At 34.7% G+C, this 18727-nt stretch overlaps 2 protein-coding genes and 1 pseudogene across 12 annotated transcripts in view; 1 reads left to right on the top strand and 2 right to left on the bottom strand.

The window, feature by feature from the left end:
- The window catches only part of LOC137238325 (uncharacterized), a 68062-nt gene that overhangs the window by 7019 nt on the left and 42316 nt on the right, over positions 1-18727 (bottom strand). Inside the window, exon 1 of one of the 11 annotated variants that reach the window (XM_067763181.1) lies at positions 11401-11499. The exons of the other annotated variants lie outside the window; for them this stretch is intronic. Within the exon in view, the coding sequence (XP_067619282.1) occupies positions 11401-11419 (19 nt within the window). The 5' untranslated portion in view covers positions 11420-11499. Of the gene's footprint in view, positions 1-11400; positions 11500-18727 lie in introns of those variants that run through there. 11 annotated transcript variants of the gene reach the window in all.
- On the bottom strand, positions 1791-2804 carry LOC137252277 (lipid storage droplets surface-binding protein 1-like; annotated as a pseudogene).
- On the top strand, positions 5537-7505 carry LOC137245195 (mitochondrial import receptor subunit TOM40 homolog 1). Its single transcript, XM_067775480.1, has 3 exons — positions 5537-5818; positions 5912-6462; positions 7385-7505. The coding sequence occupies exons 1-3, from the start codon at positions 5537-5539 to the stop codon at positions 7503-7505; spliced, it is 954 nt and encodes a 317-aa protein (XP_067631581.1).

Raw genomic sequence — 18727 nt, 5'->3', positions numbered from 1 at the left:
AAGTACTTTAAAAACAAATGTTTAGTATTTTTACTTAACTACGTCGTCCTTCGACAATGGTTTGATAAGCGATTCGAGTATATTTCTGCCAAAAAACATTCCCTAAAAAAAAAAAAATAATAGTATAGGTCCTGCGGACTTTCGATTATGCCAAATTTTGTTTCGAGAAGGGGTATCAAAATGCTTATCCTCCAACCATTATGCTCATAGCCCAACTGTGGGCAGAGGTCCAAAGCCAAAGAGAGCTTCGGGTCTCCCTTGGTGGTATGCTTTCTTCTTCTGCAAGGATAAGATAGTATATATTGATAACGTGGTTCACCGGCCGCAACCCAACAAAAGCGTTTATTGATTCTGTATGAATTTTGCTTAGGGCTCCTTGGTATGTAGGTGCCTGATCTCATCTTATGGAGATATTTCCTTAACTCTCTTGGAGGCGGGGTTAGATCAAGCAGTTGTTTGCTATAGTTTCCTGGTTTGTGACTAAGCAAAAACTATCCCTTCGGCATTTCGTTATGCTCTTTAATTTTGAGATCTTTTGCCTTACTATTAATGCTGTCAGGGGTCATAAGAAGACATCCCGTGAAAGTTCTGAGTGCAGCATTTTAGCGGGCCTGCAGCCTTTTACAGTGTGTGTTTTTAAGATTAGCGACCAAATTGATGACGCGTAGCATATGAGCGGCCGGCAAATTACTTTGCAAGTGGTTATCAACGTTTCTTTATCTTTTCCCCAAGTGCTGCTGATAAGCAACTTCAGGATTTTGTTGCGGTATTGTACTTTGTTATAATTTCGGTGACATGTGACTTGAAGGTGATTTTGTTATCGAACGTCACCCCTAAGAACTTTAGGTGACTGACATTCGGTAGCGTAGCACCATCGACGTGAAGTCTAATATTTGCGTCATCTGTTCCTTCCACGTCCTAAACAGGAGGCGAAGAAGCGAGAAATACAGGGGATATAGCGGTTTATTCTATAAACAAACTCGTTTTTTGGAGGGCCATGTCCTGTTGTCATTATCGTGGAGTCGCCGGCATAGGAAATGATGGTAACTCCTTCTAGTGTGGAAGGGAGCTTTGATATGTAGAAATCAGAAAAACAGAATCGCGGATGGACACCACCCAGTGGCACCCCCTGTTTAATTCTACTAGATTTTGAAGTTTAGTTTCTAAATTTTTTTTTTTTTTATTTTAACTTATATTTTATTTGCAATCTATCTTACATGAGACATTCAGCAAATTGGATCTTATAAGATAATGACAGCGGTAGGTTTGCCTTGTACAAATCTACATAGAGAAATATGTATAAAATTTGATATATTTACATACATTCTTAAGTTGAATTAATTTCAAAATTACTTCAAAGTTGCTTAGCTTCATTGTTGAATTCATTTCTGTTTCTAAATTGAACCGATGTTTGTCGACCATTCAGATAATTTTCGGTACACCTTCTATGTCTTGGAGTAGCGTGCCCTGGTTGACTGTGTCAAAAACTTTCGACAGGTCGAGTGCCACAATCAACGTCCTATGGTGGGGTTTTTCCTGGTTCAATCCGTAATTTATGTTTCCGTACTAGCGAAAGGAGTGATTTCGGTCGATACAACTCACCATCGTTAGCTGGTTTCCCAGGATTTAAAAGTGGAATATTCCATTTGATATTATGTATTATTTTTATTTAACTTTGGAACAAAAACAATATGTTTAACTCCTTTGCAAGTGATTAGCAACGTTTCCACATAAAGAAAGTGCATATGTTAGTAGAAAGCAAAAATAAAACTCGATGGTTAGATATAAAATTACGTTAGCAATAAAGAATTATATTTCTCAGTATACACATTACTGCCCTGCGATTCACGTCTTCGTCGTTCTGTCGTTGATGGGGTGCTAGAGACTGTAACTATTTTCGCTTCGACTCGACCAAAAAGAAAAGTAATGTTCCAAACACGTATTACTGATGACTTGTAGATAGACATAGAGTGCTCGTTTAATTAAGGATTCGGCTTCATCCTTTGACATGGTTTTAACTTTATCCAATTGGTGGTGGAAACTGTTTTTGGTATTCTCGCTGCCAGAGTTGCACTAAAGTTCACCATGACATTGTGCTGATTCGCGTGGCAAGAGGACTATAAGTTGTTCCAAACTCTCACGGCGTGCTTGATTTTCTGATTCATCCTTACTTATGTAATCCCACAGCTCTTTGGAAAGCCAATGTTGGATCGGTGGCAATCAATTCAGCTGCATTCCTCATTGTTTTTCAAAGCTCGTGCTTTGTACAGGGTTCGTTGGGTTAAACGACGTTTACGCTTGCGTGAGAATCGTTGACCGGGATGAATCGTTTTAGTGGCGCCTGTCTCGTTAATATTTGCGACAGCATTATTATCATCATCGTTTTGTGCATCATCTTGATCTTGAATACGTGGAATTGCTATCAAATCTTTATGAACGAATTTATCACCAACGGCAAATGCTTCATCCAAACGTTGTGCCGCAGATATGTTTCACAGAATCGGCATATTTCAACACCGGTCGCACCAAATGATCCGACATATATTCTTTTGTATTTCAATACACCATTTCAGGTGGTAGATAAACAAATAATATGCGCTGTTCCAGCAAATCCAAACTTGTACCCTGAACGCCATCTAATTGCTTTAGAGGAGCTTCAAATGTTTAACGGCGGCTGCACAGATTCATAAGCAGAAGTCTGGTTTCATGCTTCACCTCCAACAAAACCTATAAATAAATTTATAAGAACATATTAAAATAATATCTATCGATATTATTTAAATTATAAAACATCTTACCATCATTTAACGCCGCAAATTTGCCAAATTAAATAATTTTGTTGAATAAACAATACATTTTTTTTTTTATAAATGTCACTAGTTTGAACGATAGAAAAGTCAACACAAAATAAAGTTGGAGAAAAAAAGTGATGCCGTTTCATACTTTTCCAGGAAAATAAATTTCTATGGTTTTTATTACAATTTTTCCTCTGAATGAAAAAGTAGTTTCGCAAAGAGGCAAATCGAGTTTCAGAGTGGGAGTTCATGATGGCGGATTAGAAAGAGAAGCTGCCAACGTCAGTCACCTTGTAATTACATCATGCTACATGATAATCATATTTCATCAGGGGAAGAAAGCATGCAGAAGTGCGCTATTTGAACCAAACGTAATTCGCAAACAAACTTGACCGATATACACCTGCGACTACAACATCCAACATCAGTTATGATCGTCAATATCTTAAAAAACGACGGGATGTTGAAGCCGTATTCAGGTATGTCAAGAGAGTTTCACTTTCCTGGGGTTCAAATAGCTCACAACCTTTGTATTGTCCAACCATTATGTATTTTCTGGGAAGCCGAAGGTGGAGAAATGATTGGGGACATCTTCGGTTACGAGCAACATTTACAATATCTTTTGTATAAATAAAAAAAATTTTATATATTTTTTCTAACTGCGTGATTGCAAAAATGTGTGCACGTGAAAAAAATAAGATTGACGATGAAAAGTAAAATTTTAACAAGTATAAAATTTATTGTTCAGTCAACAAAGATAGTCGGAAAAGATTCGAAAAGCTGATTGAAAAGTGATTATCAATTTTTGATCACCTAAAGCAAACACATTTGATTCAAATATTATTCCAAAATGTGATTGAAAAACAATATTCAGTTTTTGATAATCAAAAGTATTCATATTAGATTATTCTTTTTGTTGATTCTTATGAAATATTAAAATTTAATCATCAAAGGACTTCAAAAATGATTCCAAAAAGTGATCGAAAAATGGTTTTCAGTTTTTGATCATCAAAGTATTCAAGTTTGATTATTTCTTTTGTTCAGTTGTATGATAACTCATTATTTAGTAAGAAAGAGTAATCAAATTGTGCTGATATGTAGGGAAATTCAAAATTTAATCACCTAAATGCTCAGTGGGATGTAGGTTACATGTGGTATGACTGAGTTAATAAATTCAGGTGCCAAGGGCGAACTTAATCAGCTGACACTGTATTTTCAGGAGCGCTCCTATACGTATGGCTCCAATGGTATTTTAAGCACGTGTGGATTCGACATCAGAGCACCTTACGCAATCGATTAACTTCTACAGGAATTTTTAGGTAGCTTCAATTCATAAAAGGAATTGAGATAAGACAGAAACTGCAAGAAGTAAAGAATTTAATTTTCTTCATGTGGGCTGTGACTTTGGAGTTGGAAGCTTCTTTGTGCAGCTTAATGTCTCACTTTGAATCCATGCTCTGTGACTTTAGACTTCTTGCCATTATTATAAGACACTGACCACTAACGAACTTCTTCCATCATAAATGAAGGAGTTACGGGAGGGAAGATTGCAAACAGCCGTCAGTTCAGTTAACCGGACAGTATACGAACGAAACTGCTACAACAACAACAACAACCCCTAAAGTCAAATTTATCAGACAGTCGACAGGCAGTCGAGGCTGTCGTGACACCAATAAAGGTCCACGTGATGTTTTGAAAACTATGTTCAGCCTAATACCAGAAGCTGCTAGAAAGTGAGAGGAACGAACTCTTTGTCTTTATTCAGGAAAAAGTCCCCTGTTATTACAGTATTGGGCACACAGTTCGATACCTCCCTGTAGTTGCTTAAATAATCACCAAAATTCCTACACAAGCTCCAGCATAAGCTGGTTGCAGAGCAAATAAGCTTTTGGAGGCCATCTGAAAATATTCTGTCGGCTATGCATCAGTTTCGCACTAGGGGTCTAATGGCTACCTCCGAGCGGTTGCTAATCACATGCGCAGTGGTATAGTTGGCAGCTACCTCTTGTACCAATAGAGCTTAAGCCTGAACTGTATGTATTTAAATAACTCAATCAAAGCCAAGGACCATCTTAGAACTACCTACGACTGAACAGTTAAGAACGCGTTTAATGGTCCCCCTAGGCAGACGCCGTATGCCGTTTCGTAGGACTATTAATAATGTCAGTTGAAAGCACTGGCTGGGAACAGAATTAAAACTTGTGCCGTCTCTTAGTGTGATACTTCTGCGCTAATTCGGAACTAATTTTATACGCAGGACGTATAATGTTTAGAGTTGTCATCCTCATCCTTATCGTTATCGTCAGCGTCATCGTCGTCTTCATCCTCTCATCTTCATCCATATACTTATCCTCATTCTCATATTCAACCTCATCCCTATCCTATAACTATTTCTAAACTAACGAAATTGGTCGGGTTAATTGATCAGTGATTTATTGACTTAATATTACAAAAAATTATTGCAGTTTAAATATTTCAGAGGTCACTGTACGCTCAGTTCACCATACTTTGACATTGCTTTTGTCTACGGCAATCTGAATTGAAATTTTCCCAAAGGAAAATAAACACAATTTTTGAAATTTTATATTTTCTAAAAATCATTTTTTGTGCTAAGAAAACCTCAAAACCTTGTGGCGACCTCGTCGAAAGGACACGCCACAAATAGTGAACAAAATATATATTTTTTATTTATGAATTTGTCATATCCATTTTGAAAAAACGTACTACACTTATTCGTATTCATGGATTGCAATTGGTGCCCACAAAAATGTACACAACAATTTCCAGCCTGCTTTCAGCGTTATCCTGGCAAAAAGGAGAAGACGAATCCTGGAAATATTCAGGATCTGCATTTGCGCGCACATCGCATTAGACCAAAATATTATGATGGCATTGAGCTGGACTATGCGCATCGTTTGGCGGTCAACAAACATATTCATTGCAATTGGGCGTGGAGTCATGTACGTCCATCAGGATTTCGTTTCGGTGGTATTTACTCATTACGACTTTACGAAGATTTTTTGGTATGTTTCAAAAGAGATTACTCATAAATATAAATTTAAAATATTTATTACTTAGTTTTCTTTTTATTTTGCACTCTCCGTAATTCCAAACAGCAAACGCCCACCATAATGGCTGATATCCATCCCACGACATTGGCCTCCAATCTTAGAGTCGTTTTTTATCCGCACAGCTCTCTACGTTTGGAAGCCGCCATGCAACGTGGTGGCGAATATGGTGCTCTGCAAACACAAACCACTATTGAACTTTCACGTCCAGCAACAACTGTTACCTGCAACATGTACAATGTGAGTTCGAATATGGGACGTAGCACAATATCCCTAATGCGCTCAATAACTGATTCATGGGTTTTGGGTGCCGAGTTACTGCTGGAATGGACTGACCCACGTTCTCTGATGGCCGATACGGCAATCGCAGCGCGTTATACAAAATTTAATTATCAAATAGCAGCATCCGCATCACGTCAAGGTCTTGATATTAGCTATTGGCAGCGCATACATGAACGCATTCAAATGGCCACCATGTTGGCATGGCATCGTAAAACTCAAAAAACAATCGCTTCAATTTGCTATCAATGGGATTTTGAAGACTCGTTTGTACGCAGCACAGTTGATTCAGATTTGTCTGTTGGTTTTCAGTACTATCGGTATGTATGGAATGGCTCATTTCTCACATAGCATGCTCAAATTCAAATATGCGACTCTTTTTTGGGTCATCGCGCTTTTAAAGTAATCAAAAATTCACTATTGAGTGCAGTCTGCTATCATCCAAAACCGCCCTATCTCAGAATTTGTTTCAAAAACGCCCTATCTGTTCATAAATTTAATAGATAGGAGGCTCGGGGGCTCTCCTACCGAATCTCTAAGCACTCTACTAAATGTAGGTCTTTTTGGAAATGGGAGCCGAAACAGGGTGATATTCACCTTAGCAGTCGAAATACGCTCATTTTTCGATCACAACCGAACATTTAACGCGTTCTGAAGTCGTTGAGTCGTATGAGGTTCTGCAGCTTTGATAAATTAATTTATGTATAGATAGCTCAGGCGTCAGCGCTGTTTGCACAAGTTTGACTATCAACTGTCCCACTCTGCATCCAATTAGCTCCACTTCGAAAGATAGTAATTAAATCTGTTGTGCTAAACTATTGTTTTGGGTGACTCTTTCGTATTTTCTCTGCCTGCAGGGAAAAGACTCATTCGTCGATAGTCTGGTTAATAAGGAATATACTTCTTATGCACGTGGCATTAACCATTCACAACAATATTTTTGGTTCAAATTTTGACCAATAACAGTTTTTTCCAATTCTAGGCTTTACTTCTTCCCCGTATTAATATCCAATTCAGAATCGCTTTACATTTATTAGTTTTTCCAATAAATAATTTTCAAGCTTTCGAACGAGTCATTTTAGAGTCATATTTTAATCGCTGAAATGATGAATCGCTTTTTAGTCAGTGGCCGAAAAATATGCATTTCGGTGATTTGTGTTAAAAAAACTATCTTGCAAATGCTAAGTGTGCTCAAGTTATATAAAATAATTAGAAATTATAAACTTTTCTTTTCAATTTTAGATCACTCCCGCACATACCATGCGGCATGGGTTTGAGTGCTTTGGTCAATTTGTTCACAAATCGTTTTACTTTCGGTCTTAAGTTCGCTTTGGATCCCAGTGGGCAGCGTCGCGGAGAGTAGCAAAAGACTGTGAGAACTGCTGGTACAAAGATGTGGGACGTTTGTGAATACAAATTTTGAAAATTTTTGAATCTTCCATTTAACGTATACTCATTCAAATTAAAGATTAGAAACTTTTTTCAATGAAATACACTTTGCTTGTGAATTATGATGCGGATAGGAGGTAAATATGTATCTCTCTTTATTATGGGCCGTTTTCACAATCTCTTGTTAAGTTAGTTAAATTGAAAAAAAGCAATCATTCAGATAGATTCAATTGACATTTTCACCAACATAATGTGACCAACCACCGGCTAAATCGATAATTGTGAATATTTTGTAGAACAAAGTGCAAAAATCTAGAAACACAAATGGCAAGGAAAAAACATTCCTTCCATTCTCTGGCTTTTCGCAACAGCCATTCTCTCTGTCTGCTATTATTTGACAGATACGTAACGCAATGAAGGAATAGAAAGATTTTTCACTTGTAGGAATTCACAATGAACTTAACTGAGATGCGAAGCTTCGGTAAGCATGGAGGAAATGAAAATTGCGATACCATATTGGTAATGGACTAACTAGAGGTGGTAAAAACGGCCCTAAATGTGTTATGGGTGAAAGAATGAAAAATGGTACTGAAGATGGCACAACGCCGAAATCGCTTTACTCTGAAGCAAATTTGGTATACAATGCTAGAAATTCAACAAAATTTACCAAGGGATGACGGAAAAGCTTTCCAATATAAAAAAAAAGATAAGCTGAAAATATCGACTAGCATTAGACCATTTCAAAAAAAGCTTTTTTCGTCCAAAAAATATGAGTGCTAATACTATAGTAACCAGTCACGCGAGCTATCCCTGATATCGTCTTCTTCTGAAACCTTTGGGATTTTATTCAATGCACTATGTTCTTATGTTTAATTATGTTCTTATAAGACATCATTAAACCTTTTCCGATGCACATCGATACACTCAGAGAAAAAATCGTTCTAAAACGAACGAAACAAGTTCAAAATTAAGAACATTCGTTGACAAAAGTCTGTTAAGTACGTTTTTTCTTAACTTGTGACCGATGGGCTTGTTTTAAGAACAGTTTTTCCAAGCACCGTTCATATTTTATGACCAGTTTGGTATTGATGCGTGAACCTTCTGTGCTCATTTCAAGCATTACTTGGGCTTGATTTAGGATTTTACGTTCTCACGCTTCGAGAACGATTTGGGGTCGATTTAACATTTTTCGGTCTCAATTTAAGAACGGTTCGGGCTTGATCTTTGGTGGGAGGGGAAAGTATTTTTTTAAATATATTTATTTATTTTTTATTAACAATAATTTTTTTGTCATAAATAAAAAATATTTATAACAAAAAAATTGTTATTAAAATTCAAAAGTTTAAGAAAAAATGCATAATAAGCATTTTCTCATACATTTCTCTTATTGAGAAATTATTCTTATTTGAAGATGTAATCTGCATATATACTTAAAACATTTCATAACAAGTTTGAGAATTACCTGTGCATGTGTGAATGGAACTGAACGAAAAATAAGAGTTAAAAAAATAGAACATAAAAAAATTGTTTTAAAAAAATTCAGAGTTTGACGGTGATCGAACTCGCGACACACGATCGCAAGCGCAACATCATAGCCGCTGGGCCAATATAGCTATCATCCGGTGGCAAAATCCTGAGCCAGATAAATAATTTTGCATGTAAATGCAACAACAACTATTTGAGCCAGATAAATCCAGAAGAAGTATGGTTCATTTGTGAGCCAGATAATTTGTTAATTACTTCTTTTTAGGTTGGCAACGCGGCCTTTAATATACCTACTTTTTCAAAAATAGATGTCGCTGCTTAGCCTTTCGCCGTATGAGTTAAATGAAAAACAGCGGCGACATCTGCCTATCACATTTCACGTGTGCGAAAATTTCACGACATCTGCTTCTCAAGTCTCTCAATGATCCAGAGCATTCCCGTGAGAATTGAGCGTGAGCCGGAGCTGTAAAACTCACTGAAAGACGGCATATGACTGCTTGGTAGCTGGTGCCAAATGTTGTATTTAACATTGTAGTGCACACGAATTGTATCGTTTTTCTTTTCTTGGGCTTAATTTAAAAACATCGTTCTCATTAATAGAACATTTGTTTATATTTTAAGACCAGCCGTTCTCTTTTCAAGAAAATGGTGTCAGTTCAAGAACAAGAACAGGTCGTTCGTTTTTCAAGAACAAAAAAGTAAGAACATGAAAAGCTTTAACTGAGTCCGGTGGTGCTGGATTTTAGAACGGCGTTTTTCTCTGAGTGTATGACTATAAATCATCCAGAGAACTTTTCTCTTTAATACTCAGCATCTCACTCCAGCTTTTATCGACACCGTCCACGAATCCGAGCCATTTTTCGTAAATTATTGAAAATAATTACTTTTGGATTGTCATTCGTTACAATAACAAAACATGCATTCAGTAAAGCGATAATGAGATAATTTAGAATTTGAAAGTTATATGAAAAATTGAGTTCAATAAGGGCTTAATGTAGAAAACCTGACTAATTATTTCATTAAGTTTCTGTCTGAAATTGGTATATAACTGATTATGCACAAAGTAGCATACTTAAAAAAATTGTAAAACAAAATAAAAAGTTCGAAAATCTCGTACAAATTTCTCGAATTTTTTAATTTTTTCGAAAAATTTCAAAGTATTCGAAATCGATCCCTCAGGAAACGTATGTATGTATGTACACCAGTTTCGCAGAGTGTAAAAATTTAGGACAAGACAAGTTATTTTTTTTTTCCTATTTCAAGTCAGAAACCATTAAAACTTAAACTCATTTGGTAAACAAAAAATAAAAGAATTTTTTTATTATACCATACCTAATTAATGGTATCGAGTTATTTATATTTTTGATAATACACCAACTTTAGAATCAATAAAAATCTATATTTAAAATTAGTCATTTTTGACTTCGATGCCTATTACAAAAAAGAGGCAATGTTTCACATTTTTGTAAACGTTCTCAAAAATATTATAGCACATTGCGTTGTAAATAGAATTTAAAGAATCAAATTATTAAAAAATGTAAGAAATGCCATAAACAAGGGCACCGCACGCAACACAAATATCTGCATACATTCCAACAAAACTTCCTACACATTTCATGCCGTTATACCTATTCCCTCACATACATATCTTTAATATTTAATTAAGTACAAGCTACATGATCTCCAGAGCATTTGATGTGCATAAGGGGTGCACATCGTCGTAATGCGAAATTTCGTTTTTATCTGAACAAGCATTTCCTGGACTGGGACTGAATGTAAGAGTGAGAGTGGCAGTGGGAATGGGTATGGGAGTGGGAGTGGAAAAAGGATGGAGATAAATGAATGGATAAGAAAAATCGATCAAAAAGTAGAAGGGAATGCTTTAAAAGTAGGCAAACCAATTTTCAGGCCCGACCAAGTCTGCCGGATAAGCTAGTCTGTAATATATTCTGAAAAGAGATACTTCTAACTGGAAACATATATCTTCAAAACAGAGGAAATAATTGGCTTTCAACCAGGCATGATAATTGATCAATTAGTTAAATTCCATGTTCATTGCATTGCACAACTCTTGGCTGGGTATTGAGCCAAACCAATTTTTTTAAGAGATTGATCTATAAGCAAACATATACATATGTACATACATACATATTGCTTTCAAATTTCGAAGTTGATAATATATTTCTTTTATTTTTTGTGTTTAAAATTTTTTTTAATTAAAAGTGGAGTCGGGGTATTCTTTCTCATTTTATTTCAATTCTATATATTAATAAAATTTTTTTTTTTTAAGTTATATTCCAAGAAGATCTTCGAAAAAATTAAAATCGATAGATTATACAGCCCAAAAAAGTGCGCGAATCTGGTAAAGCAACTCATATACTTACATACATTTCGTAGATGCATTTAATTCAAATCAGAATTAGCCTAGAAGATCCGAGTTCAGCCTTAGCCGTAAGTTTTTTCAATTACAAAAAAGGGTTTCTTAGCGGGATCGCACCTCGCAGGGATTTGGCAAACACACCGGGTATATTTCTGCAATGAAAAGCTTCTTAGTAAAAACTTATCTGCCTTGCAGATGACATTCGGTGTCGGCGTCAAACATGTAGGTTCCGTCCCGCTAATTTGTAGGAAAGTTAAAAGGAGCACGACGGCACTTAGAAGAGAAGCTCATCCTAAAATCTTCAGAGGCACATATATCATGACTTGTATGTATGATATTTTCAGTTTTTGAGGTTATAGCTGCACAACGACCCGTTAGGATGTATGAGTGTACATGTTTTGTTTACTTTTTGATTTTTTCAAACACAACTAGGCAATATACAAAGGGGACTCTTATTCGTTGTGTATGCTATGTTTCAATAAAATGGAAAAGACTAAAAACTTAGGACTTGAGGAAAACGTCTAGGAATTTTATAACTGCAGCTATGCAATCCAATCCCAAACCCGTTTTTGAAAAAATTTCGAACAATTTATTTGGAATTCTCTGAAGTTTTTGGAATATTATTGGTCTCAAAAAATTCCAATTGATTTTTACAATTGTGTTTAAGAATTTTGCTCCATTTTCTTAAAATTTCGAAAACAAACAAAAAAACATGGCAGAACGATACAAGGTGGCAGCATGGTGACATACCAACAAACATAAAAAAAATTCCATGTACTTTGTTTTTGTAAATTCGATGGACAACTGTCAAATCGTACTGCACCGGAAGTTGATGTAACAAATCAAATAAAAAAAGTTTACAATCAGCTGTCCCATGCTGCCACCTTGTATCGTTCCGCCATGCAAACAAATTACGTTGATATTGAAATTTAAAAAAAAGTTGCTACTGATCAAGACGAATTCAGTACCAGGTGTTGTTATCCTATCAGCTGATTGCTTCTTTTTGATAATTTTCCAAGGCGAATTCAGTACCGGGTGTTGTATCCCAAAAGCTGATTGCTTCTTAATTATTTTCCACGAAGCGCCTTGTACTTTATTATGTCAGTTTAGCGAAATCTATACAAATTGTCTTTTGACTTGACATTCTTTTTTGTTGAATTCGCTTTGCCATCATCTTGTATGGATTCGCCTTACCACAGATATTTTTCTGTTCCAAAGCGAATCTATACAAGGTGATTGCAAAGGGAATTCTGCATAATTCGCCATGCAGGAGAATATCAAATCAAACGAAATCTAGCATTGATTTCGATTAACTGACATCTTGTTGTACCGAGGCCAAGACGAAACTATACTTGGTGGTGGCAAAGCGAATTCAATCAATTCGCCGTGCAGATGAATGTCAAGTCAAAAGAAAATGTTTAAAGATTTCGATTAACTGACATTTTGTTGTACAAGGCTTTGTATGGAAAATTATCAAGAAGAAGCAATCAGCTGATGGGATAACACCACCTGGTACTGAATTCGCCTTGACCGAGGCGTTGCTTGGAAATGTTTGAGAAGAAGCAATCAGCTAATGCGAAACTCCACCTGGCACTGAGTTTGCTTTGTTTTGTTCGCTTGTGTGTGTTATGATGGCTTCACTTCTGAATATGGGGAAACTACTTTTTTGCTTACGGTTCAGTCCCTAAAACAAAATTGATTATATATAATACCCAGAAAGAAATGATTTTGTCGTACAGTGTCTCATTAGTTGAAAGTGACAGATTAACATGGTTTTACTAAAATATCAGAATTAGAATGTATAAAACAAGACTGATTTCCGTATCAAAAACCGGCTATCATGAGAATTGTGGATTTTTGATAGATTTCTTCAATTTAGTTTTCTATGAAAGATTTTCCCGCACTTGCGGCCACACTGCTTACAAGCCAACCTGATATAAACGCACGCAAGTCATTCTCTGTCAAAAATGTCTCATGCACATACAACTTGTATGAGAGCAACCCAAATTGAATTTTCTGCGTGAAAACCTAACTCGATTTCCAATTTTTGTTCTGCGTGACATTTAGATTTGACGTTTGCACACATGCTTTACATTGTCGCAACGCATGCTTATTTGGGTTAGGGCAAAAAACGCCGGTTGTTTGCGTGCGCTAAAAAACGCAGTGCGATTTTATTAGGTTGACTTGTTAGAACTTTGTACGTGTATGTGTTTATAACGCATTCCCAGCACGAGACGGCATGTCGGCGCTCATTCCAAAACCTGCCCGGCAAAGCGTCAAGCAGTTGGTCGCTTTTATACAATGAGTTCATTTGCTGCTAATACTTAATCAATTGTTTATAGTGATTTTTTACGAGCTTAATGAAATCATTGCGCTGTTTTAGAAGCAGCATGCTTATATGATTTTGCGTAAGCACACTTTTTGACATAAACATTTTTAAATTTGTTATGTTTGTTTACTTTAGCGCCGAATGTAGCCAAACTAATTTTAGAAAGAATCGTTAGCACACATATAATTAATTAAATTGATATGTACAAAGTTTATAGTGGATTAAGTTAATGTATCGCTGGCAATTTCAGTTCGTAATTAGATGAACATAGCTAATTAAAAATTTCATGTAGAACAATTTTACTGTAGCGTATATTTCGTATTATTTAGGTATCGTTGGTATATTTAAGATAAACAAAGTGGTTATGCGAAGGGATAGCTCGAAAGAAGGAATATTGAAGTAAAATTTTAAAAAAAGTAAAAACCCAAAATGGATGTACAGAATTTTCTGGACAAATCGATTTCAAATTCATTTTTTATTGGAACAGCAAACAATTATATTATTTTTTTTTTTTTTTTTTGAAGGTTTTCGAACTTTTTTTTGTAAGACTTTGAGCAAGGCGAATCCATACCAGGTGGTGGCAAAGCGAATTCAACCAATTCGCCGTGCAGAAGAATGTCAAAAGAAAATGTTCATTGATTCCGATTAACTGACATGTTGTAGTACAATGGGTTGTATGGAAAATAATCAAGAAGAAGCAATCAGCTGTTGGGATAACAACACCTGGTACTGAATTCGCCTTGACTTTGAGTAGGGCTCCATAATTAAAGTGAGATAGTCATTTTCAATTATTTTAGTAGTTACCATGGCGTAACGATACAAGGTGGCAGCACGGGACAGCTGATTATAAACATTTTTTATTTGATTTGATACATCAACTTTCGTCGCAGTACGATTTTGACATTTGTCCATCGAATTTACAAAAACAAAGTACATGGAACTGTTATCTACGTTTGTAGGTATGTCACCATGCTGCCACCTTGTATCGTTCCGTCATGGTAGTTACCATCATAAACAAATGAGCTCAGAGCACGCATTCCGAAATTGTTGACTTTGTAATCGAATTTGAAAAAATAGTTTGATGACCTAGCGTAGGGAATACATACAAGGTGATTGTGTCCCTCTAATATTGATAGCTGAATAAAAATATTCATAAAAAATTAAAAACTTCCAAAACATTTTTTTTAAGTGGCAAGGCTATTTCAGCATTTGACAAATTGTATTGCTTACAACCTTCGTATATTTACATCTGAAAAAAATTTTTTAGTTCATTTTTTCTGAATGAGCCGCTGCAAATTTTGTTTCTGGGAACATTAAAAGCCGAACGTACTAATTTGAAGGATAAGTTAAACATAATTTTCCATTTTTAGTCAAAGCTTATCATTAAAAGTTCCCTAAGCCTATTTTTTTCCACGCGATTTTCTGAAAACGAACGCTCTAAAAAAGTTATAATGCATTTTTTTCTTAATATGAGAATTGGGAAAATATTTGAGGTTAAAACTGAAACTTACGCAATTTTGCAGCCTTCTCAATTTTACATGATTCAAGTGCAAGTCTTAAAAAAATAAAGGCTACCATTTTAAGAATAGACTTTTGTCAAGGGTACTGCCAATTTTGTCACATATAAAAAAAAGATTTACTTAATTCGCTATATAGAGGAATGACCAATACCATTAAAAAAAAATCGTTGAAATATCTTAGTTCGGTCACCCAGGAATTGATAATAAAGACCAAAAACGAATGAGTAAACAATTAATTTGTTATTTTTCTGTTGTTGGTTTTTTTTTTTTTGTATTGCCATGGTTCTTAAGTTTCGAATCAACAATTAAATATTATAGTTCCATTTGTTCATACGTAACCGCATTAGAGTGTATTCCAAAAAAAAAACACAATTTACGCTATGAAAACGGAATATTTTGAAAATAATTAAATGTTACAACAATTACTAAAATGGGAAAACAAAAATTTTAGTTCTCATATATTCGCATATAAAATAAATAAATAAAAATAAATGTAAGGCGCGATAACCTCCGAAGAGATTTTAGGCCGAGCTTCTCTTCCAATTTGCGTCGTCCTCCTTTTAATTATTCCTACAAATTGGCGGGACGGGACCTACTTGTTTTAACCGAAGCCGCATTTTTATATAAATTTTTTATTGTTTTATTTAAAGATGTATCAATAGAATTCAGAACATCGTTATGTAAACATTATAGTGGCCCTTTTAAATCATATTAGAGATATTCTCCAAGTCTCATGCTTTCAAACTGTGACAGCAAGATCAAAAATATCACATGTTAATTTAGGTCCCGTTTTAAAACTGTTAATGGATATCTCACATTTGTCAAAATTTAAAATTTGTCTATGAAGTCTCAAAAAATTAAGATTATAATTATTTGTATCTGATACTTACACACAATCCATAATACTGAAGTAGACGATATCACATATAAATTTTGATACAGATTGGAAACGGTTAGCTCGTCTAATTTAGGGATTCAAGTTCAAATTACCCAATGTAGATTCAATATTTTAAAATCTGAGCGTGACAGTGTTTAGTCACTGACATCATTTTACAGTTTCCAACCGGGTCAAAAATTTATATCAGTATAAGATACAAAAAAAACTATTTAAATTTTCTCAATAAACATTCTTCAAAGAAAAATCTTATAATTGACACCTGTGCGACACCCTGTCACTGCCTGCAACCGAGAACTTAATTTATCTGTTATAAATTTGACCTTGGTTGATCTTAACATCTGAATGAATAAAACTGTAAAAAATACGTTTATTTGATCCCCTAAGGATCACCCTATTATAAAACCGCATGTCTGTCTTTTAGTTATTGATTTTCATGTATTCAGAAAAATGCTTGTTATTCTTGTTTATACTATTCTGATGGATTACATGTTAAGCTTTAGGGACTACAATAAATATTTCAATTCCCATAGCAGAAATTTTAACAAAAGTAAATATCGAACAAATTACCAGCAATCTTTTGGTACCAAGTAGAACAAAAGTTGACCGTATGAAGTTGGATGCATATAAAATAGCAATCGAAATTCGAACAATAAAACTCCTATATTGTGAATAGGAAGACCAGTGCATGTAAAATGCTCATATCTGTAATAAATGCTTACAGCAGCAGACACGAAAATAGCAAATAAACTCTTCTTTTAATATTTTCAACAATTTAAAAAATTGTCAATGAAGTTTGTAAATGAAACTTTGCAAACCAATCTCAAAAACTTTTTCGAAAGAATTTCAAAATTCGAGTAAATTTGACTACAATTTTGAACTTTTTATTTCGAGTTTTCTGAATATTTTTGAGTATGCAGTTTTGTAACAAAATCAAATTAAGCCTTATGAAGTTCAAGGTCTCTGAAAAAACGCATTGATTTTTGATAATTTTTTTCCGAAAGGTTTTTAGGTTTTTTCCTCTTAATAAAAAATTGCAAATATTAGAAAACTTTTCTCAAATTTTATAATTCTTTTTTAGAAAACATTTATGAGATTGATTTTTATAGTTTTAGATACCTTACAATTGAAAGTTTTTTTCATTGTGAATTTATACAAGTGCAAAATCTTTCTATTTCTCCATTACAATACCTACCTGTCAAATAATAGCTGACAGGGAGAATGGCTGTCGCAAAACGCCAGGGACTGTAAGAAAGGTTTGCTCGCGGTTAATAAATTGAGTTGTCATGAATTGCCCATTTGTGTTTCAAACCAACTTTTCTTTTAAATGTGTCTACAGAAAATCAGACTACATATTCATATTCATTTCTAAAATTTAGTTAATAGAAAAAATACGAGCAGTCAGTTAAGCAAAGATTTTAAAATAAATAAATGATACAATATACCAGTTGTCTACAAAAAGTTGGACAAAAACACAATTGAGTAAATGATTTAAGGAATCGAAAAGCGATTTAACAGGTGATCTAAGCTGTTTACTATGGTAAATTTTTTTTCTCAAACACTCCCCACTGGTTCAGAGAACACATTGCAGATTACAACAAAAAACACGGAATCCAAACATCACACCAGAGTCCAATTTCCCAAATCACATGGTCGAAAATTAATGTTCCCCAGCAAACATCAATAAAACAATTAGGGTCCTTCACATACAAGCAAAAGGCCGACATCTCACCATACTCGAAAACATGGAAATCTACAAACAGAAAACATTCAACGGTGAAATAACAAACAAACCAATAAATACAATCTCTGACACTATATTTGAACCTTTAAAACTTGTTTACAAAACAACGGAGTATTCACACAGGTATAATAGACAAACACACAACAACAAATAAACACAAAACAATAAACGCTCCAAAGCAACACACCGACAAAGAAGGTCAAACGATTAGAATTATTGACATTGACCTGCCTCAGTCAGCCACACAAATCGATCAGTAAAAACCATCCTCGATTCTGAATGAACACGCAGCACATATATATACATACACAAACAACCATTTTGACAAGGAACGAAAATCGACACTGATGATGGCACAACGCCGAAACCGCTTTGTCTCGAAACCAAATTTGACAAGGGATGACGGAAAATCGTTCCAATATACATACATCATCTATCCACCCTGTCGGAAAATCAACAAAACAAAATGAGTCAAATTCACAATTCTTTTTTCTTAAGGTATCGAAAATAAAAAAGAGGAATTTAATTGACGAAATTTGATTTAAAAAAATAGCCACTATTGTTTTCGTGTTCGCTGCCGATAATATAAACAGTTAACCTTTGTTGATGAATTGTTTAGATTATGTACGGATGTATTTAAGTGGCTCTGCTCAGGACTTAGAACTTATCTGCTATTTATTTATTACACAAGGTGTTAAAATAAAATTTTATTTAGGACTTTATATTTTTTGGCGACTCGATTACAAAAGATTTAAACAATTGTTGATTGTATGTACATATGTATGTTTAAGTATGAAATACAATATATTGACTTTTTGGGGTTTTATTTACTTTATTTACTCT

Source organism: Eurosta solidaginis, chromosome 1, assembly GCF_040869045.1.
Source record: "Eurosta solidaginis isolate ZX-2024a chromosome 1, ASM4086904v1, whole genome shotgun sequence".
Lineage (NCBI taxonomy): Eukaryota > Metazoa > Arthropoda > Insecta > Diptera > Tephritidae > Eurosta > Eurosta solidaginis.
Note: the sequence above shows the minus strand (reverse complement) of the source record. Positions and strands in the feature narration are given on the sequence as shown.